At 36.3% G+C, this 22170-nt stretch overlaps 4 protein-coding genes and 1 pseudogene across 6 annotated transcripts; 4 read left to right on the forward strand and 1 right to left on the reverse strand.

Moving 5' to 3' along the window:
* Positions 1 to 87: 87 nt before the first annotated feature.
* On the forward strand, positions 88 to 2247 carry LOC132282137 (uncharacterized oxidoreductase At4g09670-like; annotated as a pseudogene).
* A 5980-nt stretch (positions 2248 to 8227) lies between these two features.
* Positions 8228 to 8822, forward strand: LOC132282141 (uncharacterized). The gene is made up of 2 exons (XM_059783762.1): positions 8228 to 8547; positions 8681 to 8822. The coding sequence occupies exons 1-2, from the start codon at positions 8228 to 8230 to the stop codon at positions 8820 to 8822; spliced, it is 462 nt and encodes a 153-aa protein (XP_059639745.1).
* An 822-nt stretch (positions 8823 to 9644) lies between these two features.
* Positions 9645 to 14311, forward strand: LOC132283830 (pentatricopeptide repeat-containing protein At3g14330). Of its 3 annotated transcripts, none has more exons than XM_059785858.1 (2): positions 9645 to 11922; positions 14177 to 14311. In XM_059785858.1, exon 1 carries the CDS (start codon positions 9952 to 9954, stop codon positions 11902 to 11904), a length of 1953 nt encoding a protein of 650 aa, XP_059641841.1. In that variant the 5' UTR covers positions 9645 to 9951; the 3' UTR covers positions 11905 to 11922; positions 14177 to 14311. The 3 variants fall into 3 exon arrangements, with proteins under 3 accessions (XP_059641841.1, XP_059641840.1, XP_059641839.1); XM_059785857.1 differs by having other exon boundaries at positions 14081 to 14214; XM_059785856.1 differs by lacking the exon at positions 14177 to 14311 and adding an exon at positions 13208 to 13378.
* Positions 12062 to 14696, reverse strand: LOC132283832 (protein GAMETE EXPRESSED 1). The gene is made up of 6 exons (XM_059785859.1): positions 14066 to 14696; positions 13387 to 13974; positions 13172 to 13298; positions 12890 to 13076; positions 12650 to 12797; positions 12062 to 12557 (listed from the first exon to the last, which is right to left on the reverse strand). The coding sequence occupies exons 1-6, from the start codon at positions 14599 to 14601 to the stop codon at positions 12284 to 12286; spliced, it is 1860 nt and encodes a 619-aa protein (XP_059641842.1). The 5' UTR covers positions 14602 to 14696; the 3' UTR covers positions 12062 to 12283.
* Positions 14697 to 19776: 5080 nt separating this feature from the next.
* Positions 19777 to 20271, forward strand: LOC132282142 (uncharacterized). Its single transcript, XM_059783763.1, has one exon. It carries the CDS (start codon positions 19777 to 19779, stop codon positions 20269 to 20271), a length of 495 nt encoding a protein of 164 aa, XP_059639746.1.
* Positions 20272 to 22170: the final 1899 nt, after the last annotated feature.

The following is a 22170-nucleotide window of genomic DNA, read 5'->3' on the forward strand; positions in this document are numbered from 1 at the left end:
TTGTGGCATTTGTTACATGTTCTATGCAAAGAATTCGGACTGCGGTGGAGTGCAGTGAGTTTTGGTTTTCACCCGTTAACAGGTTGAATCATATATTCTCAGTCCCTAAGACTCTGATTGGAATCTCCACGGATTCAAAAACTTGCAGGGCTTAGGTTTCTGCCATGCATTGGTTCCATATGTTCTTAAACATTCTTCACATTGTGTTGTAATGTAGGCACTTTGCACAACTCATAAAACAGAATTCAAGCTCTGGGACCTGAAGATATGGTGTGAGGTGGGTTAGTCAGGCCCAGATTTTTTTTTTTTTTTTAACCTACTTAGCTTGTTTTTAACTTCTATTAATGGGATTTATAAGTTTGTTTACAGGTTTTGAATATATAACTTACCATCCAATCTCAATTCACAATCAGTTTGAACAGATTAGTCAAATTCATTAGCTTAGCAATTCCTTAAGCTTTATTAGAAATTTTATGTAATTATATATAGATGGATTACGTTATTGTTTTGTCGAATGCACAGCCCCAGAAAAACCAAAACTGCCATGGTCCTTTTATGCCTTGGCCTGGTCTATCCACTATAGTGATTTCCCCAAACACTTCCATCATTAAATAAATAACAGGCTCACACCAGTCCACATTTCATCATTTTAGCAAGTCCATATTGATACTTGTAGTACCTAACATTTCATCATACTCTTCAGTCTTCCCCTATGAAACAAAAGAAAAACCCAGAAAGAAAATGGCTGATGAAAACCCCATACATTTTGAGATTGCCAGAAAAGTGTCTAGAGCTATACATCTAGCTCCCAATTCAATCCTTCGCGCCATAGCTAGCTGTTCGATCTAAAAGGCGAAGCGTTTCACGATCAAAAACAGTTTACCAGACTGATAAGATTTATAGTAGTTATGGTGAATTGCTAGATGATCCATGTGTTGATGCTGTGTACATGCCATTGCCCACAAGTCTTCAACCTAAAGTGGGCAGTCTTGGCTGCTCAAAAGAAGAAACATATACTTCTAAAGAAACCAACGGCTCTTGATGTAGATCAGCTTGATCAGATACTAGAGGCATGTGAATCCAACGGTGTACAATTCATGGATGGGACATTGTGGTACCATCATCCTAGGACTGCCAAAATGAAGGCCTTGTTCTCTGATTCCCAGATTTTTGGGCAACTTAGATATGTAAAACCGTACTTTAATTAGCTGCCTTCATTAGCATTTATATTACTATGTGATTATACAAAATGACCAATTTTATGATTAGATATTCAGATGTTCCTTATCCCTCTGATGATAAACTACTTTCTGTTATATTTCCCAATCATCCATTAAGTGTGCTGATTAAAATTGTCACTGCTTGATATGGTGAGACAATTTTCAGTTCATGTAAAGGCTATTTTACTCTTGACAATGCATGATCTGGTAGTGGATCAGTTCTATTCTGAAGATCTATTTGGTTCAAAAACAACAAATTTAAGCAATCAATGCCTTGTTTTGGTATCAATGCCATGTTTTGGTATCATTTTGTTAGGTAACCTTGATTCTGTTGTATTTTTTCTGTTATTTTTCTGATCTGTTGGCCATTTTCGGAAAGTTTTTAGAAAGAAATACTGGTGAAAATGAACTTGGATGCTCTCGGTGCCCTTGGGGACCCAGGCTGGTACTGCAATGCAGCCATCTCGTGGGCAATGGACTATTGTAACGGGTAGACACTTATCCATTTACTTAAAAGCTTAAATTATTGGGTAGTATTGCGTATCTACCCATTTATACTCATTCATTTTCCCATCCAAAACTCAGAGTTAACTTGTCTTGCAATGCCTCCTTAAATTGGGATAAACAATTGCGACATTTTACTGCTATGAATCCATGGACTTGGCCTTTATCCGGCTACAATGGATCTCTTCACATCAACGATTTCATAATTCCTTATCAAGAGAATTCGGTTGGTTTAGTTTCACCTCTGGTGCAAAGTTTGTGGATCTTCACATTGGGTGAAATGTGAAACCTGAGATAGTTCAAGTGGCCACTGAGCTTCCACAAGAGGCACTCATGGTTCAGGAATTTGCTAGGTTGGTGAAGGGCATTAAATATTCTGGGTCCAACCCAGATGGTAAATTGCCTGAGATTAGCCGAATGACTCAGTTAGTAATCCATGCAGTGAAGAAATTCATCGATCTTGGTTTTATATATGTTTATTTGTAATTATTTGGATATTAAAAGCTTACCTCTTTCGCATGGAATGAAGCATCAAACATGAACAAATTCACCAGTGTTAGAGATGAAATCATAACCCATGATTGTGTATAGTAATTTGCTTGCATATTATTCTTCATTGATTAGATAAAAGCACATAATATTCACAACACTTTAGAATTTTGTTAATAACTTTCAAACTAATAAACTGCTTTACCAATGGATAACATGTTTTTGGTTAATACAATTTAATTTATCTTTATACAATTATGATTTGTTGCTAACCCCATGCTTCTAGCGTTGCATAAATAATAGAAAGTGTGATAATGGATTGACAATATATAAATAATTTACTATTTTTAACAATAACGGATGGGAAAAAATTCTCTCCAAACATTCTTTCATTAGATGATGCCACCTTTCCAACATAGTTTTGTGCCAAGTCAGTGTCAGGCCAGCAAGTTAAAAAAATTACTCATCAGTACTTTATTTTATCATATATACAAATACCACTTTATAAGTTATACTTTATACGTATAATAATATATTATTGTATAATTTAATTATATCTTTTTATTTAAATAAAAATACCATTTTTTACTTCTCTTCTGTATTCGGAAAGAAATCATTCACTGGTTTGCGAAAAAAAAAAATAATCTTTGCTATTCTGTTCTTCCCTCTATTTGGTATCGTCTATTCTTCTTCCGGAATATGTCTTATTTTGTTTCTTTAAAGAGGAGCTCGTTAATCACAAAACATCACTTTATGCAATGTGTTCTGGATTTGCTTTACGTTTGGTCTGTTTTGCTTCTTTCAAACTTAGTTTTGATAGGAGGGAGTTTTCATTTCATTTGGATGTACTTTTTGAAGGAAGGTTTTCTTTCTTTCTTTTATGTGCTCATGAAGTAAGAGTTAAATTCTGTAGTGTTATGACTTATATATATATATATATATATATATTAAATGGAAAAAAGGGTGGGATTTTTTTTATTGAAAAAAAAAATGATGGGACCCACTACTTTATTCATTTGTGGCTAAGAGGCATTTTGGCCTCACCTTTCTCTCTCTAATTCTCTCTTTCCCGGCAGTTCGGTCATTTCCTCTCTTTATTTTCATTTTTTTTTTTTTTTCATTCAAAGTTTCAAGTCTTGATTAATCTTCAAGTGGGTGTAAGCAATTCCAGTTTTGGTGCATCCTAAGATTTGTGAAATATAGGGTTCAAATTGGGAGTTTTCATCATTTTGAGATATGGATGCTCTAATATACAGTTTCTTAGATTTCTTGTGAAATTTTCTTTTAATTAGACTCTAAGCATGCTTAAATTTAATTTTTCTTGATTATGTTTGTTGTGGTTGTTATTTAAGTGATAAAAGCATGCTAGGTGTTAAGTGAGCTTAGAAATATAATTAAACCTTTTGTGGTGAATAAACATGCTTAGTGTTGATATATTATATGCCTATGTTTTCAAATTGTTATGAAAAGTGATGTAGTAATTATGAAAATGAATGATTATATTTTATGCTTTATCTATTTAAGTTGTTGGATTTGCTAATTGAAAGTATATAAAAAGCCATGATTTAGAAAGCATGAGAATATAATATTGTGTGATAATTCATATTTTAAACATACTTAAATGATGTGGATGAAATGTAGGAAATATCTATATTGTCATGACATTAAATAATTTGCATAGCTCATGCTTTATCATTGGGAAAGTAAAAAAGGGAAAAGTTTGTTTTAAAAACAAATGAAATTGTTTTTGGAAAAAGTTTTTGAAAAGTGTTGTGAATACCCGAATGCCTAGGAAACGCCTAGTGGTCCGTGGTGTTAGTGTGATCTAGAGGGAGGCTAAAGAAAGACTCTAGTGTAGTTGAGCTACCCAGGCCCAGATGACGCCATGGAGGTGCCATGTGGTCGGAGAAAGCTAGCCAACCCCTCCCTCGCGATGCCTTGGAGGTGCATTGAGTCGGATTACACTAACGGTTTAGAGAACTAAAACGGTATTGTTTTGGAAATGGGGAGCAACATTGCATGGCATGGCATTGCATTGGCATACATTGTACATTTGGTGGTTAGACGACTTGAGTATGCATTGTTGGTATTATCGTTGTTTTGCTTGTTTTTCCTGAAGCATGACCCTACTTACTTGTACTCTATTCCTTATGTGGATTCACGGGGTCATAAGAAGTGTATCTTAGACACTTCCTACTGAGCTTATGTTCACCCCTTTATTATTAACATTTTTCAGGATATGGAAGGGAAGTGGCGAACGACGCTCCTCCACAGGGTTCGATGAGTCAGTGAACTGTTTTGACATATTTTGTAACTATGATCTCTTTTTATTATTATTGCTATTACTATTTATTTTTTAAAATAAACCCTAGGATGAAACGTATATTATGTATTGACGTGGGAAAGGACGGTAGTGTCATTAGTTGACTTCGGGTTCGAATAAGGACCCGTTTGCGATTCGAACCTTTGAGTTAGAATCGTTACAAATTCATTAAAAAATGTAATATATATATATTATTTAGGGTAAAGTACAGTCACACCCCCAGAGGTTTGGCAAAATGACACTCAGATGAAACTTACCTGTTTTTTGGACAAAGACACCCCCTGAAGGTTCAAAAATGGACAAATACATCATTTACATGAGAAATTGACCAAATTACCATTTGACCGTTTACGAGACTTTTTTAACTTTACAATTTAATAAATTGGACCAATCTACCCTCATGAACAATTTATGCATTAAAAAAAAAAATTCCTTTATATTGTTCACTTTTTTTTCTTTTTTTTTTTTAATTATTTAGTTTATAAATGTCTCAATTTCTTAAAAATGTAGACGTCTAAAATGATTTTTTGATCCAATACATATATTTCAAATAAATTATATTTTGTTATTACTTCTTTTCTTTTTCTTTTTTATTTTTAAATTAAGATGCTTAATTCTTTCATCTAAAAAAATTAAACCAATTTCTTTTCCTTAAAAATAAAAAATATGGTACCAGTAAAACTTTATGCATCTTAAATTATATATTAAATATTATGTATTTCCCAACATAAAAGAAAATAGGTACCAGTATAACTTTATACATGCCTTTGTTTTTTGTTTTTTTTCCCTTTGTTTTATTATTATATTTTTCCCCCTTTTATGTTGGGAAATGCATAATATTTGATATACTCCGTATAATTTAAGATGCATAAAGTTATACTGGTACCATACTTTTTAATTTTTAAGGAAAAGAGATTGGTTTAATTTTTTTATGATGAAAAAATTAAGTATCTTAATTTAAAAATAAAAAAGAATAAGAAAAGAAGTAATAACAAAATATAATTTATTTGAAATATATGTATTGGATCAAAAAGTCATTTTAGAAGTCTACATTTTTAAGAAGTTGGGACATTTATAAAGTAAAAAAGAAAAAAAAATTGAACAATATAAAGTTTTTTTTTTTTTTTTTTTTTTTTTAATGCATAAATTGTTCATGGGGGCAGATTGGTCAAATTTATTAAATTGTAAAGTTAAAAAAGTCTCTTAAACGGTTAAAAGGTAATTTGATCAATTTTTCATATAAAATGGTGTCTTTGTCTATTTTTGAACCTTCAGGGGTTGTCTTTGTCCAAAAAACAAGTAAATTTCCTCTGAGTGTCATTTTGCCAAATCTCAGGGGGTGTGGCTGTACTTTACCCGTATATTTATATATTATATATTGAAGATGTATGTATAAATTGGAAATTTGGTAAATATAATTTAACTGTTTACTACTTCAGTAAGAAAATAACTCAAACATGGATAAAAGTAATAAAATATAGGGTTAACTTCAGTTACACCCCGTGAGGTATGTCCTAACTTCAAGGAGACCCCCCCACGTTTGCAAAATTTCAGTTAAACCCCTTACTTTTTCTGACACACATCAGTCTTCCCCCTCGGTCAACGGTCAAAGCTGGTCAGAGATATTTTTTGCTGACATCAGCAAAAAATTAAATTTTAATGCCCAAATTACCCTTCAACAGTTATGTTTGACTACATATTATCTATCTAACCAAACACTCCCCTCAAAACGCACACACACTTACTCTCTCTCTCTCTAAACTTTGTCTATCTGCAAACCCATTTCTCTCTCTAACCTCGAAGGTTTGGGCAGTTAATATAACATCTTTTGAAGTATGGAACATTATCAAGCACTAGTTCAATGACACCCTTGAGATATATTTCAATCTTATAAAGATCCAAATTCCGGAGTTCCAAGAACTTCAAGTACTTGTGATTAGAAATAATCTTAATATAGTCTAATCCAATACAAGAACACAGGCTCAAATTCTCCATGAACTCATAGTTACATATGATTCTGAAAAGACTCTCGGGGGTTACTCGGACCGAGTTTAGTTTTAGAGTTGTCAGATTCACACAACCTTCGAAAGCCGCAGCAATGGAATCGTCAACGCTGAGTTGGTACTTGTTGAGTTTGAGGACACAGAGAGTTCCACACCGGAAGAGACTCAACGGCAAGATGGACGACTCGAGATACTGTACAGTTCCATCATCTATGCAAGTGAGTCGGAGCTCTTCTATGGATTTGTTTACTTTGAGGCGATTGATCAGTTTAAGCAACAACGGCCAGTCTTCCGGGGAGTGAGAAATCCGGCAGACGGTGAGATTAGTCCTTTGAGACGACATGATGTGTTCAATGATCTGGAATGGAATTAAATCAAGTAGGTTCACATCTTCGACGTGGACGAGGTCGAAATCGAGGCGATGAATGGACCTCCACATGTGGCTCCACCAGCTAGACAAGATGGTGGTTGCTACGGCTTCTTTTGCCGGAAGCAGTGAGATTATTGAACATAATTTTTTGTTGTTATACAAGGAAAACAATAAATAAATAAATAAAAAGGAAAAACAAAAATTCTCTTTTTTGTTTTCCATTTCTTTGTATGAAATCAGTAAATCGATCTTCTACTTTAGGACACCATTTCTTTGATTAGCATTGCACCACATCAGTCATAAAAAGTAAATATGGACGGTTGTTGGCTATATATCAGTGAACCCCCTCTCTTTATATATATATTGATGGATTTGTGCTAAACTAGTTTGTAAAAAATGCAGAAGGTAGTCCAGCGGGAGAAAATGAGTGGTATTTCTTCTGCAAAAGAGGCAGAAAATATAGGAATAGCGTAAGACCAAATAGAGTCACTAGATTTGGTTTTTGGAAGGCAACTAGGTTTGGCGCAATGGCTCAAGAAGGCTCAAATGTGTTCTTTAATGATGGATTGTCTTGGCCGTTACAAATCAACAGTGAAGATGAACCGCACCAATGACGAAAGGATACGGTTGTAATGGAGGTGCTCGTAGAAGACGAGCTTTCCGGCGAGCCAAACCCAATTTTTTGTAACCCTAACTTTGCTAGTGAGATATGAGAGATGAGAGAGATGGACTGTTTGGTTCAAGAGATAAAGCTAACCCAGAGTTATAAAACATGTTTGGTTCAAGAGATTGACTGTTTGGTTAAGTGTATATACGAAAATGACAAAAGGGTAAATTAGTCATTTCATTTATTTATTTGTTTTTGTCAGCCGACAATGGCTGACAGGGGGTCTGACTAAAATTTTGCAAACATGGGGGGGTCTCCTTGAAGTTAGGACATACCTCAGGGGGTGTAACTGAAGTTAACCCTAAAATATAAATAATAAGGATATAGAACTAAGTCATTCTTTTATAATTCAAAATGTCAGATCTTTAATAAGAATGTAAGCTATAGAAGTGAAGGGAAGCATATTTCATGTGAATAGAAGGCTATTGTATTGAGTTTCGGAAAGACTTGGTGAAGAAAACTAGAATTAAAGCATCTCCAATGCTCTTTCATTTTGGGCTCTCAAACTCATAATTTGAGAGAGAGGTAAAAAAAGCTCTTCCAATGGCATTTCATTTGGCCTCTCAAATTTTCTCTCAAACGTAAGAGCTGGCAAATTTTTTTAGTAGCTCTCTAACACCAACCCCACCACCAATGCTGATAAACCATGCGATGTCTTTGCTCGGCCAAGCTCGGATTAGAGGAGTAGCTTTATCAGCCTCTGCAAGTGTGCAATTCAGCAACCCAAATCCACCATTGTTTTCCAATCGCCGTTCCAAGTTCTTCCCCAAAACCAAAAGATGCCTCAATTCCCTCACCGTTATTGTAAACGCTGACGCCGGTGGCGGCGCTCCTCCTGCCACCACCGCCAAATATAACCCTCATTTCAACTCTGACAACTTGATTTCATTCGTCGGCCAAGAAAGTGTTCCCTTGGAAGGTGTTATTCAGTTCGACAAGCCCAATTCACCTACTCTTATCAACAAGTGGGGGTACGCTTATTCATTCCACCCAACTCTCAATTTCATCTCTATTGCTACAAATATATACACACACACACACACACACACACACACACACATGGATATGTAGTTCAAATTATGTTATTGGGTTTTGTATATTCAGTCATGTGGCTCTGCTTGTTGGTGGGGATGTGTTATCTTTGCTTCTGTTCTTTGCAATCGGAAGGTTCAGCCATGGTTTTTCTGTTTTTGACACTGAAACCCTAAGAACGGCTGACCCTTTTGTAGTTGGTATATATGTGTGATTGTTGTATGTTCCTTTAATAATTATATAATCAAATATATAATATATATATATATATATATATATATATATATATACATATACAAATAGTGGTAAAAAAATTATAAAAATTTTGTTTTTTTTTTTTTTTTACCAGATATTTTAGATTTTTGCTTCTTTTTAATTAGGTTTAATTTTAGTTTCCTTTTAATGTCTATAACTTGACTTGGAATGTGCTTAATACTAATATTACTGATGCAAATATGAATGGTAGGAATGGTAATTGAAAAAGAATGGTAGTTGTGTAAAAAAAATAGCATTTTGCATGAAATGCACCATTGGAGCAGAATTGCTAAATTGTAACATTTTGACATTGTAACACCGGTCAAAATATAAATTTGGCATCCGAATTTAACTTTTAGTATTGGAGATATTCTTAGAAAGTATATTACAAGATTGGGATTCTACTGTACCATTTGGAGAATTTTTACTATTTGGTTAGTTGGTAGGAATCAAATGAGCTTCCACTCTATTTATTGCTTAGGATAACTCTCCAGTATTCTAGAATTGGATTCTAAAAAGTATATTTATACAATACTATATTATACAATACTATATTATTCTAGAGTTAGTACAATATACAATGCTATATTATTCTAGAATTCTAAAATATTCTAGGTAGCATGTATCATCATCCCATGAACCTGTTTGCTTCCTTGACTTGGAGGGACATTGAGTATAATAAATTTTTTTTTTTTTTTTCGGAATAGTAAATTTTAAATTGGACGTCTATTATATATATCATGTATATATTTCAAGAAATTGACCGGAGCAAAAGAGAGAAAAATGGCAGTAGGGTTATTATTCTGCAATAAGAAATTAAAAAGGTATTGCGAATTAAAGCACAATTGGGTCATCCTTAAAATATTAATAATAATAAAAATATATAAAATTTGATAAAGTCTTTTTTTTTTTTTTTTTTTGAAAGATAAATTTGATAAAGTTGTTGGTGCCGATCTAGTGGACAGAAATAGTAGTTTTTTTTATTTATTATTATTATTATTATTTTTTTTGATGCATTGATACAATGTTTCATTAAACAGACGCTGCTCTCACTCGCACACCTCTCTCCCTCTCAAGATCTTTTGGAGATGGTGATTCCCGCCATCTCCGTCTCAACAACTATTCTAACTAACATAACCGTCACTTCAGCCCCCAAAGTTCACAAGCAAAAACCCAAATCTCTCCGTTCAACCCTCAAGTCTCTCTCCAAATCAGGTAAATTGGACGAAGCTCTCTGTTTAATCGAATCCCTGCCGGTGAAACCTTCGGAAACCGAACCAGACCTCGAGGACTACTCTGCTATCCTTCATGCCTGCATCTCTAGAAAATCCTTAGAACATGGACAGAGACTATACCTTCATCTCCTTCTCTCCAGAGACAAACACAATCACAACCTTCTCAGCTGCCCAACCCTGAGAAGCAAGCTCATCACGCTCTACTCTGTCTGTGGCCGAGTCGATGAAGCCCGCCGCATTTTCGAAGATGGCGTTGATGCTGAACACGTTCCTGAGTCAGTGTGGGTCGCCATGGCAATTGGGTATTCGAGAAACAGGTTTCCAAAAGAAGCTTTACTTCTTTATTGTAACATGTTGTGCCGGTTCGTCCAACCGGGTAATTTTGCATTTTCGACTGCTCTAAAGGCGTGCTCGGACTTGTTTGAACTGCGGGTAGGCAGAGCAGTACACGCCCAGATCGTAAAGTCTGTCAAAGAACCGGATCAAGTTGTGTACAATGCTCTTCTCAGATTGTATGCGGAGTCTGGGTGTTTCGAGGACGTAGTCCGCGTGTTTGAAGAAATGCCTCAACGAAATATTGTTTCTTGGAATTCACTGATTGCCGGGTTTGTTAGGCGAGATCAGATAGTTATCGCCCTCGGTGCTTTTAGGAGGATGCAAGTTGAGGGAATTGGGTTTAGTTGGGTTACCTTGACTACGGTGTTACCGATCTGTGGTCAAGTAACGTCGCTATGTAGTGGCAAAGAGATACATGCCCAGATTGTAAAATCAATTGCTAAACCAGATGTTCTCGTGTTAAACTCACTTGTGGACATGTATGCAAAATGTGGGGCAATGGATTACTGTAGGCGAGTTTTCAGGAGAATGCAAAGTAGAGATCTGATTTCATGGAATACTGTACTTTCAGGGTATGCAATGAATGGGTGTATGACAGAAGCAATGGAGTTGTTTGATGAGATGGTTAATTCTGGATTTAGTCCAGATGGGGTCACCTTTATTTCCTTGTTGTCAGGTTGCAGCCATGCAGGCCTTACAGCTGAGGGGCGAAGATTGTTTGATAGAATGATTTTAGATTTCGGGATGTCGCCAACTTTAGAGCATTATGCTTGTTTAGTGGACATGTTAGGTAGATCAGGGAAAATCCAAGAGGCAATGGAGATAGTCAAAAGCATGCCTATGAAGCCGAGTGGCAGCATATGGGGATCGTTACTGAACTCATGCCGACTTTATGGCAATGTTTCTCTTGCAGAGATTATTGCAAAGCAGCTGTTTGAGCTTGAACCAAACAATTCGGGGAATTATGTGATGCTATCCAACATTTATGCAAATGCAGGGATGTGGGAGGGTGTTAGGATGGTGAGAGGGATGATGGAAAAGAGGGCAATCAAGAAAGAGGCTGGATGCAGCTGGATACAGATAAAGAATAGAATACACACTTTTCTGGCTGGTGGGGGTTTTGAATTTCGTAATTCAGATGAGTACAAGAAAATATGGGACAAACTGAAGGAAGCTATGGAAGAAGTTGGATATGTCCCAGATACAGGAGCTGTGCTTCATGATGTAAACGAAGAAATAAAAGCAATGTGGCTATGCGGGCACAGTGAACGACTTGCAACAATGTTTGGACTCATTCACACTGGGTCTGGAATGCCAATTAGAATCACAAAGAATCTTCGTGTCTGTGTAGATTGTCACTCCTGGATGAAGATTGTATCACGAGTTACAAAGAGACTGATTATTTTGAGAGATACAAATCGCTTCCACCATTTTGACAAAGGGACTTGCTCTTGCAAAGATTACTGGTGATTGCACAATTATAGCTAAGTATGATTCTTGCTTTTGTTTCGTTCTTTAATATTTCAGGCTCTTTGCATACATGTTCAGACTCAGACCTTGTATCTATTTGTGCTTTCATAATGAAAATATCATAAATCACAAAAATAATCAAAACAAAATTGTCTCGACAAAATGACTTGGAGAGGATCCGTTTCCTTTACAATAAAACAACATTCGTAATTCAAAAAAATAATCAAAACATAACACAATTTTACGTAAAGGTATATTAGTTGTTACGAGGAGAAGGCTGAGATTTCTTAAAATTAACTGTCCTTCTAAGTGAAAATTGATTATTGGAAGTGAATATAGATAACATATAAATGAAGAAACCAAAACTTTGAGGTATAAGCTACAAATTATGACGACGAGGCCGGAGATCATATCTTCTTGTAATTAAACTAGTTGCAACCGAATTCTCTCTCACTTCCTCTGGAAGTAAATAGTCAGGAAGTAAATAATCAGGGTCTTCAACAATGTTCATGTCTTCTGGTAACTCGGTATCGATCCACGAAGACCAGCTCACATCGCTATCCACGTCCCACAACTCATCTCTTTTACTTTGCATGTCATTAACCTTCTCAATTAGTGTTCGTAGCATCTGATGGTTCAACGCTTCATAGTCCCTGCATAATTTTCAAAAGAATATATTTAGATAGATTATCCAGAAATGCATCTTTTAACCAACAATTTACATGATTGAAAATCTGGTTTCTACCTGTATGTATAAATGGCATGTAGAAGCTGGACTGATGCAAGAAGCACAAAGAGTAACCGGACCAGACTTACCATCCATGTCTGTCGTTCAATACCATATGTTGCATACCGGAGGATTGCGAGTTCAATCGCGAATGTAGCACATAGACCTGAAAATGAAAATTTTTAATAACCAACAACCTAAAGCTAAAAAACCAATCCACAGAGCAGGTTTTAAAATATAAAAAGAAGATATGTGTACCTATATAAAGCCTAGGTCTCACATTGTATGTTTGCTTTGTACTAGTGAACACGTAAAGGATAAAGATTGATATAGAGTACACGAACAAAGCTCTGAAGAATCGTGATTCGAGCAACATAGTATTGAGCAAAGCTAAGATCTTTTCTATGGTAACAAACATGCTTGCTTGCTTGCTTTCAAAAGCTTCCTGTAAAATAGAGGAGATTGCAGCAGAGGAAGTGTTACTACAAGTAATATAAGAATAAACAACTTAATTACAACAATTAAAGAGATAGCACTAACCTGAGCTGCCAGCATCGACTTTGTATTTTCAACCAGGTGATCATGGGCTCGTTGAAGCTGTTGTTGACGTCGAAGAAGCTCCTCTTGTTGTCTATGCCCAAATTCAGCCAACCATTGCAAGGTTCCCCTGTACGAATGCACCAAAAGAAACAATGATTTGTATGTATGGATTTGAATATTTAATTTCATAGCATGGATTTCTCATTATATTTTACCTGCTCTCTTCAAGTGCTTCAGACTGAAATTTAGTGAGAGACTCAAGACCCTCAAGAGCTACAGACTGCCCATCTAGAAGTTGTTTTTGCTTCTCCAAGGAACTCCCTGCCATTGCTCCAATGTCATCAGCCTTACTTTCCAGAGTTTTCATCTTCGAAGACATTTGATCTCCAACTCTACCAATCTCCTTCTCAATTTCAACTGTTTCGTTCTTTAAGTTGTCTATTTCTCGACCCAAATTATCGTAAGAATCATGAAGCATTGACATTCCTTCATCCAATTTTTCTCTCATTATTTCTTGCCCTTCACTCAGCTTTGTTTGAGCAGCTGCAATTCCCTCAGATTGCTTATAAACAGCTTCTGAATGCTTCAATACAGTACTAACATGATCTTCTACATTCTTTGAACTTTGAGTCACTTGTTGGGTAAGAAGATCAATGGAATCCAAAGAATTCTGGATATTATCTGAACTCTGCAATAGATGCTCTGCTTTCTCCTCTATGTTCTCTAATTTATCTTCCGCAAATTGGGCAGATTTTTTTAGTTCATTTACCAATCTCTCTGTTTCATGCTTAAATGCACCGGCCCTACAATATTATAAAGTTGAAATTAGGGTTAATATTTGTGATATAAACTGATGAAGTTGAACATATTAAAAGAAACTATGTATATACTTACTGTAACTGATGGCAGATGGAGTTGGTCTCTAGATAGAATTCAAGATAAACCTTATGTGCATCCCCATTCAAGTGCTCAAGGCAGTTGACCATTCTAGACTTTGTGTCACAGTAAGGAAAAGGAGGCCTCCCGGTGTCCTTTTGAAAGCAATCGCTGAGATGCCAAGCTAACCTAGACTGCTTCTCTTGATCAGCAAGAATATCTGAACAACTGGCAAAGAGCCTTTGATAAGCAGTTCGGCGACAGGAACTCAGCCCTACCGACATTGTTTCCGCCTTCTCAACCAGCTCTTTCGCCTTCCGGCTGGTGAGAGGTTCCATGGAGAATTCAGCTACTGCATCTGTATAAATCTGTGCGTTCTCTGGAGGGTTCTTGAATGAATCACTCTCTTTTGAAGAAAACGCCCATCCCCATCCCCATGACTGGCCGGATTGCGAAAACAAGACTAAAATCCACAAGAACAAAAGACGAAGATGACCCATTTGTGTTGCCTTACTGACTGTTATGTAGCCAATCTGTTCAATTACCAATAACATTAAACATACATTAGAGAGACAAAACTATTTCTATGTTGTTATTCTTCCAAAGATAATGTATAATTATGCCTTCAATATATGTAGTACGCTTTACATGTGTGTGTGTGTGTGTGTGTTTGTGTGATGGATACGTATATATATAGAGAGAGAGGGGGGAGGAGAGAGTATGAATACTTGGAGGGCAAGTAAGGGAAGCCGGAGGAGTTATTATCTGAAAAAGACAGATTTGGAAGGAAATCAGAATGTTAAAAAATTACTGACTTTTGTAGGTTTCTTTCTTCATCTGTTTATGTTACATCACCTGAATTTGATTAATGAATATTAAAAAGGAATGATGGACATGATTTTCCACAATTGGAGTCTAATTTTCACACAAGTAGGACCAATAAAATTGCAACAATGGTGTGCTGTAGAAGGTATAAATAAAGGCCATTTTAGACATCCGTCTAAAAATAAAAATCAGAAAATTGTAAAAAAAAAAAAAAAAAATGTTTGATTAATAATTTCTAAAAATCGAATTTTAAAAAGGCTATAGACTATAATCTTTAAAAATAGCTTTCTATTTCCTAAATTTTAAAAAATTGTTTTTAGAAAACTGAATCAAACATGACCTTAAAATTTAAAAATCAAGAAAAGCACAATTCTGCTATATAACTGAGACAACACATAATTTTTTTTTTTTTTTGTTCTGGTATATATTGTGATTTAAGCGAAGCATGTCTAATTCTATTCTATTCTATTCTAGTCTATTCATATGTTTATTCGATTTCGTTAACTTTGAGGGAAGGAATGGACGGGACAGGGCTATATTCACCGCACACAACTGTGTTTGTGTGTGTGTGTATGAGATAGAGAGAGAGAGATACCTAGTCAGTAATGAAGTTTATTGCATTTGAAGACTAGTTGATGATCAGATTGTGATTGGAGAGACTCTATGCTGGTCTTCAACCCTGTGCGAAGGAAAGGAACACGAACACGAACCAGAGTCGCACCGCTACAATGCTCTTACACAACCTGTATTTATTACATACAACTCCTACAAAACTGAAAAGGAAACGAAAAAACGATGTGTCTCTCCCAAGAGGCATATATATATATATATAAGTTCAAGACAAACAAAAAAAGGAAACTTAAAAAAAAAAAAAAAAAAAAGGAAAATAAAAAATTAGAGGGAAGATGAAATAAGCGACAGGTTATATCGTCATTCAACAGACACGTGACTGTTACATTCCGACCGGAGCTCTCAACTCCGGTCTTATTAAAATTGAAGTAATTTTCATGATTTCTTGGGACCGCTTATTGACATATATAGAAGGAATGTTCAGGTTACTCATTCACATAGGAACGTTGGATGTTACTGTTTTGGATTTGTTTCTTAAATTTGTCAAATCCTAATAGGGCATGTCCCTGTAATTTAATGGTACCTTTTGAAGATTTAAGACACAAATTCAATGAAATGTTTTTTAAAAGAATTAAAATTTTGTTTTTCAAAAACCACTGATGTTGCCTATATGAAAAAACACCCATTTAGGTAAGTCACAAAAAACATTCATGCAAGTGACAAAGTGTTTTGAGGAGTTTTTTTTATGAATAGTTCACATAAGAGTGCTATGAGTTGACAAAAATATAATTTTCTTAAAATAAAAAAAAATGGGATATTCCTACTTGAAGAGGGAGGGGAGGGGTTAAAAAAAAAAAATCTTTCTTTAATTAGCATTTAACAAAAGATAGTTTATATATAATTTAAAATAAAGTAATTTAATTAACGATTATAGAACTTGATAAAAACTGACTCACATAAAAATTTAATGTGGTTATCTTAAAATTTTAACTCAAACACCGTTCTTCCAATAACATGACTATCTTAAAATCCTTCTAACTCAAGCACGATTCTTTTCATAATCTTGTTATCCTAAAATTCCATCTCATATATGATTATTTCCATCATTTTTTTTTTCCTTTTTTTTTATTTTTATTGGAATGCTTTTATAAGAATTCAATAAGAAATTAATTTTTACAAAATCTAGAACAAAATTTTCATTTGAAGTTTTGAATATCAACAAAAGTCGATGATTGAAGAATCTAAATTCTTATTTTATTAATTTGTTTGTGTTTATTTTATCATTGTTATTGTTTTGTTAAATTTTCAATTGTTACTTTTTTTTTAAAGTTATTTTTGTCTTTTTTCTTTTCGGTAAATAAAAAGAGTTATTTTTGTTAATTTATTTTTGGAGAGTTTTTGTTTTGAAAGGCATTTTATATTTTTGTTTTAAATTACCTATTTTCACACTGCTATTTAATGTTTTTCATCCACACTTTTGACCTTTTTGTTGTCTTGTTCCCACTTGAATTTGTTTGACCTTTTTCTCGTGAGAGAAAAAGAGTGTAGAGAGACAAGTTTCACACATAAAGAAAGGTTATCTCCTTACAATCCCTTATTTCAATGTAACTTTCGAAAAAAAAAATAAAGATAAATCCCTTATTTCATTGCACACATGTATTAATTTGATCTAAGAAATCACTTCTTTCTCATCGATGTAGATGATTTTTATGCAAACTACCGTCCACGTTAATTTCAAAGTTTTTTTGTTCTTCTCTATATAAATTTTGTATGTATATATGTATTTTTGTGTGGGGGTGTGTTTTTTTTTTTTTTTTTATATGTATATATGTTTATAATTTTGGCCCCTAACGTCAATATCCTGGCTTCGCCCCTGGTTTTATATTGAAAAATAAATTCAAATCCAATGAGTGAGAGATTTAAATTGAGGATACCAAAGACGACGTGGGCCGAATTCAACCCACGTGATGAAGAATGGGCCTAGTAAATGACCTGGGTCCGAATCAAGTTGCCACTAGGCAAGCCCAATGCTGAAGAGTGAAGTTAGAGGCCCTTAAAGGCGATCAGGCCTATAGTTATAAAAGCCTCAAGGACGAGCCCAATAGAGGAAGTTAGTTAAGAATCTTCTAGAACACTGTAAACAATCTATAAATAGAAAAAAAATAAAGGAGAATGGCGATCGAAATATTTGAAGTGTAATGAAATTCTGTCAATTTAGAGAGAGAAAATTTCTTGCATCTTCAATGGCGCCGTCCGTGGGAATCGATGAAGACTGATTGATGTTTGATTCAGAATTGATTCGATCCAGTATAATTCGTGAAGACGAAGCTTGATCGTTAAAGGCAGAATTAAGATCGATGAGATTGTGATTTGTCTGGCCGAATCCTGAATCCAGTTGATTTTGAGAGGTTCGCGTTCGATCTACGCAGCTCTCATCCGGTGAGCTGTACGGTCGAGATTTACGGAGATTGCTGAATTTGGCAGGTTCGTTGTTGGAGTAATTCAGATCCGGCTAATCACAATCGAAATTCAGTAAAGCTAGAATCCAGATCTAAAGCGTTCGCATTAGCGAAGTTCAGATCTGATCAGAAATCCGCGGTTAATGACTTTGCTACGATCCGGCATGATGATCGGATGAAAAAGTTCAAATCCAGTGGAGAATAGCCAGCAGATAAAGCTCGATGAACTAATGAACATGATCGAAGCTCTGAGAAAAGAAAATGCAGAGTTGAGAGCTGGAATGGAACGCCGAGAGGTTTCGGTTACGCCGCAACCGCCTCCGGTGGGCGAGAGAGGCATGCGGCCTGATGAAACACATCAAGGTGAGCAAGAGGGAGATAACCATATCGATTTCCATTGCGATGAGGACAGGATGAAGAATTTACAGCCAAATGCTCGTCGAGTTGAGGATAGAGAAGGATGTATACACCTCGATCCGCATCGTGAGCAGATCAAGCAGGAAGAAGCTACAGCTTTCAATCTGCATCAGGAAAGGTACAATTACGGACAGGAGATGGAGTTTGGTTGTCACAAGACTAGCTCGCCGTGGCAAAAAGAGTTCACTGAGGACAGGTCGTTCGATCCACCTTACCGGCCTTCAATGGCCACATATGATTATATGAGCTCGGAAAGAAAACCTACAGATCAAAGAATCGTCACAAGGTTTGAAAGAGAAAATGGGGCCCACCGTTTGGCAGCACGGATGGTAGATTCGCCGTTTACTGACGAGATCCTGAATGCTCCGAGCCCGAGGAAGTTTTCCATGCCTGTTTTGATTTTGTTCGACGGAATAACTGATCCGATTGATCATGTGTATCACATTCAGTTGAAGATGGCACTGAACACGGAGAATGAACATTTGATGTGTAAATATTTTCCTACAAGCTTAGCTGCGCCAGCACTCAACTGGTTCAAGAACTTGCCGAGGGGCTCAGTAGACAGTTTCCGTAGTTTGTGTGATCGGTTCGTAAGCCAGTACTATGGGAATAAGCGACCGGCAAAAGATATCTCTAGTCTGTTCACTATGAAGCAGTATGAAGATGAGCGCCTCCAAGCTTTTCTTACTAGGTTCAACCTAACCAAGAGTATGGTGATAGAGTGCCATCCTTCCACAGCAGTTCAGGCGTTCAAACTAGCAATGACTCATGGAACACCGTTCCACACAAGCCTGGTGGTGAACACACCACAGACCATGGACGAACTGAATGAGCGAGCTGATGGTTTCGTACGTTTGGAAGAGGAAGAAGCAGCTAACTCAAGGAAGACATATGTTATCTCCACAGAGGAGAAATCTAAAGCCAAGATTCGGTAGAAGCAAATTCTGCCACAACGTCACACTTCATGGAAGGTAGAGAAGAGGCCCAGAGATGAGGAGTTGGTTACTCCACTCAAGTCACCTCGCGAGGCTGTATCAGGAAAATAAAGATAAGTTTCGCCCTCCCCTACCAATCAGGCAACCCCTCAAATAGAGGGATAAATCTAAACATTGTGATTTCCATAGTGATTTTGGACATCAAACTAATGAATGCAGGAACCTAAAGAGGCAAGTGGAGATGCTGATCGAAAGGGAAGAGTTTGCAGGATACGTGCAAGGGCAGACACAGGAGCAGAGTCGACCGGCAGAACAAGTCAAAAGAAACCAGAAGCCGAGTCATCATAATACTCAGCCCGTTCAGATAACAAATGCAATTCATGGCCGACCTGAGCAGACAACTGAGTCCGAGGAATTGCTCCGACCTCGTCTCTGCTAAGCACAACTGAAGAGGAGAATAGGCAGTGTGCACGCTCTCCATCAACAGCATGTATCAACGCATATAAGATTTGATAAAACAGACATGATGCGAGTTCAGATTCCTCATGAAGACCCCCTGGTCGTTAGTTTGACAGTGGCAGAGTGTTTGGTACGAAGTGTGCTAATTGATCCAGGGAGCAGTGCCAATATCATGCCTAGAGTCACCTTCAATCGGCTGGAGATCAAGCTAGAGGAACTCAAATGTACTGGGAATCCGTTGTTGGGATTTGACGGAAAACGAGTTGAACCGATCGGCACAGTAGAGTTGCTGGTCCAGGCAGCCGAAAGGGAGCTTGTCAAAAGCTTTGTGGTGGTGGAGATCCATCCCTCTTATAATCTGTTGATGGAGAGAGAGTGGATTCATAGGGTACAGGGAGTCCCATCGACCCTGCACCAAGTGATGAGATGCCTGAGCCCGGACGGGAGCGAGGTGATTGACATCCATGGGGATCAGGTTGCAACAAAGGAATGTTACTCGGTGACTCTGAAAGCTGCAGGGAAAGGCAAAACTCTCATTCGATCTGTTAGCACACAATAACAATTACATGAACCTCCCCCCAATACGAACAGGGAGGAAGAGTTTCCAATGCCAACTGAGGAGCCCCTAATTGAAGTTCAAATTGATCATTTGAGGCCAGATCGAACCACAAAGGTAAGTTCAAGCCTTGCCGAAGAAGAAAAACGCCAGTTGATTGATTTCCTTTCCCAAAACGCAGATATATTCGCTTGGAGCCATTCGGACATGCCGGGGATCGACCCCTCTGTCTCTTATCACTCCCTTAATGTAGATCTGAGTGTCAAGCCTGTGAGGCAGAAGCAGAGAAAGTTCACCCCGGAGCACAACCAGATCATTGCAGACGAAGTTGATCGATTGTTAAAGGCTGGATTCATCAGAGAAGTACAGTACCCGGTCTGGTTGTCGAACGTGGTTGTAGTGCAAAAGAAGAACGGAAAATGGAGGGTTTACATTGATTTCACCAATTTGAATAAAGCTTGTCCGAATAATAGTTTTCCACTTCCAAAGATTGATCAGATGGTGGACGCAACAACTGGATATGAGCGACTGACCTTTCTGGATGTTTATTCAGGCTATAATCAAATCCCAATGGACCCAAGCGACGAGGAAAAGACCTTTTTTATCACTACGAGGGATCTATTGTTACAAGGTCATGACGTTCGGCTTGAAGAATTGTAAAACCCCTAATTTCAAAAGAATAGTCCTGGTATATAATTATTATTTAAAATTGCTTTTGATTATTTCTTTAGTTTGATTTAATTGTTTTAATTGTTTTAGTTACTTACTTGTTTTAATTTCATTTATTTAATTTTATTTAATTGTTGTAATTGAAATTAATTATTTAGTTGGTTTGCTTTAGTTGTTTTAAATTGACTTAACTTAATTTACTTAACTTAAATGGTTTAATGAGTTTACCTTAATTGTTTAAAGTGAATTGTTTTATTTACAGTTAATTTTGTTTTTCACGTGACTATATGGAAGGTGGCACATAGAGTTATATTAGGTTTAAGTTATATTAGGTTTAAGCTCAACCGACATTGTATTTTAACTTAGATTTTTCTATGGCCCGAGTTATGCATGGATTAGGGTTAATGTCTAAGCCTATAAAAACATACGCTTACTGGGGTTTAGGGTTTTAGAAATACATAAGTTTACGTCTGTAGCATAAGGGACTGCTAAGAAACAGAGAGTGAGTAATGGGGCATAGCAAAGCAGAGTAAGGGAAAACTCAGAGACGTGGAATTTGTGTTTCAACTCTGAAAAGGCAAGTTTATGTTCTTCTCTTTCCCAGGAATTTGTGTTATGTGCATGTTTAGTTATACTCCAGGAATTAAAGTAAGACTTAATTACATCGTTTATACATGTTGAAACAATTTCTAGCATCATTAAGTTTAATCTGTTTATCAGTAGTTTACAAGTTCTGTTTGAAAACTGATTGTCGTTGCATTACAAACTGATGTTTAATTAAATTCTTGTTTATATAACTCTGTCTTGTGATTACTCTGGGATATGGATGCGATCTTAAAACCTGAAATAAAACTAAGTTCAATGACTGGAAACCACCGGAGTCGGAGAAGACAACAGAAGAAGAACAGATGTATACTTAAAGTGGAGAAGGCTCTACTTAAAATGGAGAAGGCTCTACTTGAGTGGAGAAGGCTCTACTTATTTAGAGAAGGCTCTACTTGAGTGGAGAAAGCTCTACTTATTTGGAGAAGGCTCTACTTGAGTGGAGAAGGCTCTACTTATTTGGAGAAGGCTCTTTAAAACACAGAACTTTCTCTTTCTCTTAAATATCACGTATACTGAGTTTTAAATGGTCTGGTTGGTTAAATCTGAGTTTCTGAAACTATTTAAAAGCTATTGAATGATGTAATATACTGTTTAGGACTTACAAAATAATAGAGAAGCAAGCTTAGA

Source organism: Cornus florida, unplaced genomic scaffold (assembly GCF_030987335.1).
Source record: "Cornus florida cultivar Cherokee Brave unplaced genomic scaffold, ASM3098733v1 CherokeeBrave_3.0.0_Hap2_Chr11, whole genome shotgun sequence".
Taxonomy (NCBI): Eukaryota; Viridiplantae; Streptophyta; class Magnoliopsida; order Cornales; family Cornaceae; genus Cornus; species Cornus florida.

Excerpts from the sequence above, each read along its gene's own strand:
- LOC132282141 (XM_059783762.1), top strand. The coding sequence starts at position 8,228 with ATGTCTTTGCTCGGCCAAGCTCGGATTAGAGGAGTAGCTTTATCAGCC. Across the intron at positions 8,548-8,680 it reads ACTCTTATCAACAAGTGGGG|TCATGTGGCTCTGCTTGTTG; the intron begins GTACGCTTATTC and ends TTGTATATTCAG.
- LOC132283830 (XM_059785858.1), top strand. The coding sequence starts at position 9,952 with ATGGTGATTCCCGCCATCTCCGTCTCAACAACTATTCTAACTAACATA.
- LOC132283832 (XM_059785859.1), bottom strand. The coding sequence starts at position 14,601 with ATGTTATTGGTAATTGAACAGATTGGCTACATAACAGTCAGTAAGGCA. Across the intron at positions 13,975-14,065 it reads TCCATCTGCCATCAGTTACA|GGCCGGTGCATTTAAGCATG; the intron begins GTAAGTATATAC and ends ATAATATTGTAG. Across the intron at positions 12,558-12,649 it reads CATGCCATTTATACATACAG|GGACTATGAAGCGTTGAACC; the intron begins GTAGAAACCAGA and ends AAAATTATGCAG.
- LOC132282142 (XM_059783763.1), top strand. The coding sequence starts at position 19,777 with ATGATGCGAGTTCAGATTCCTCATGAAGACCCCCTGGTCGTTAGTTTG.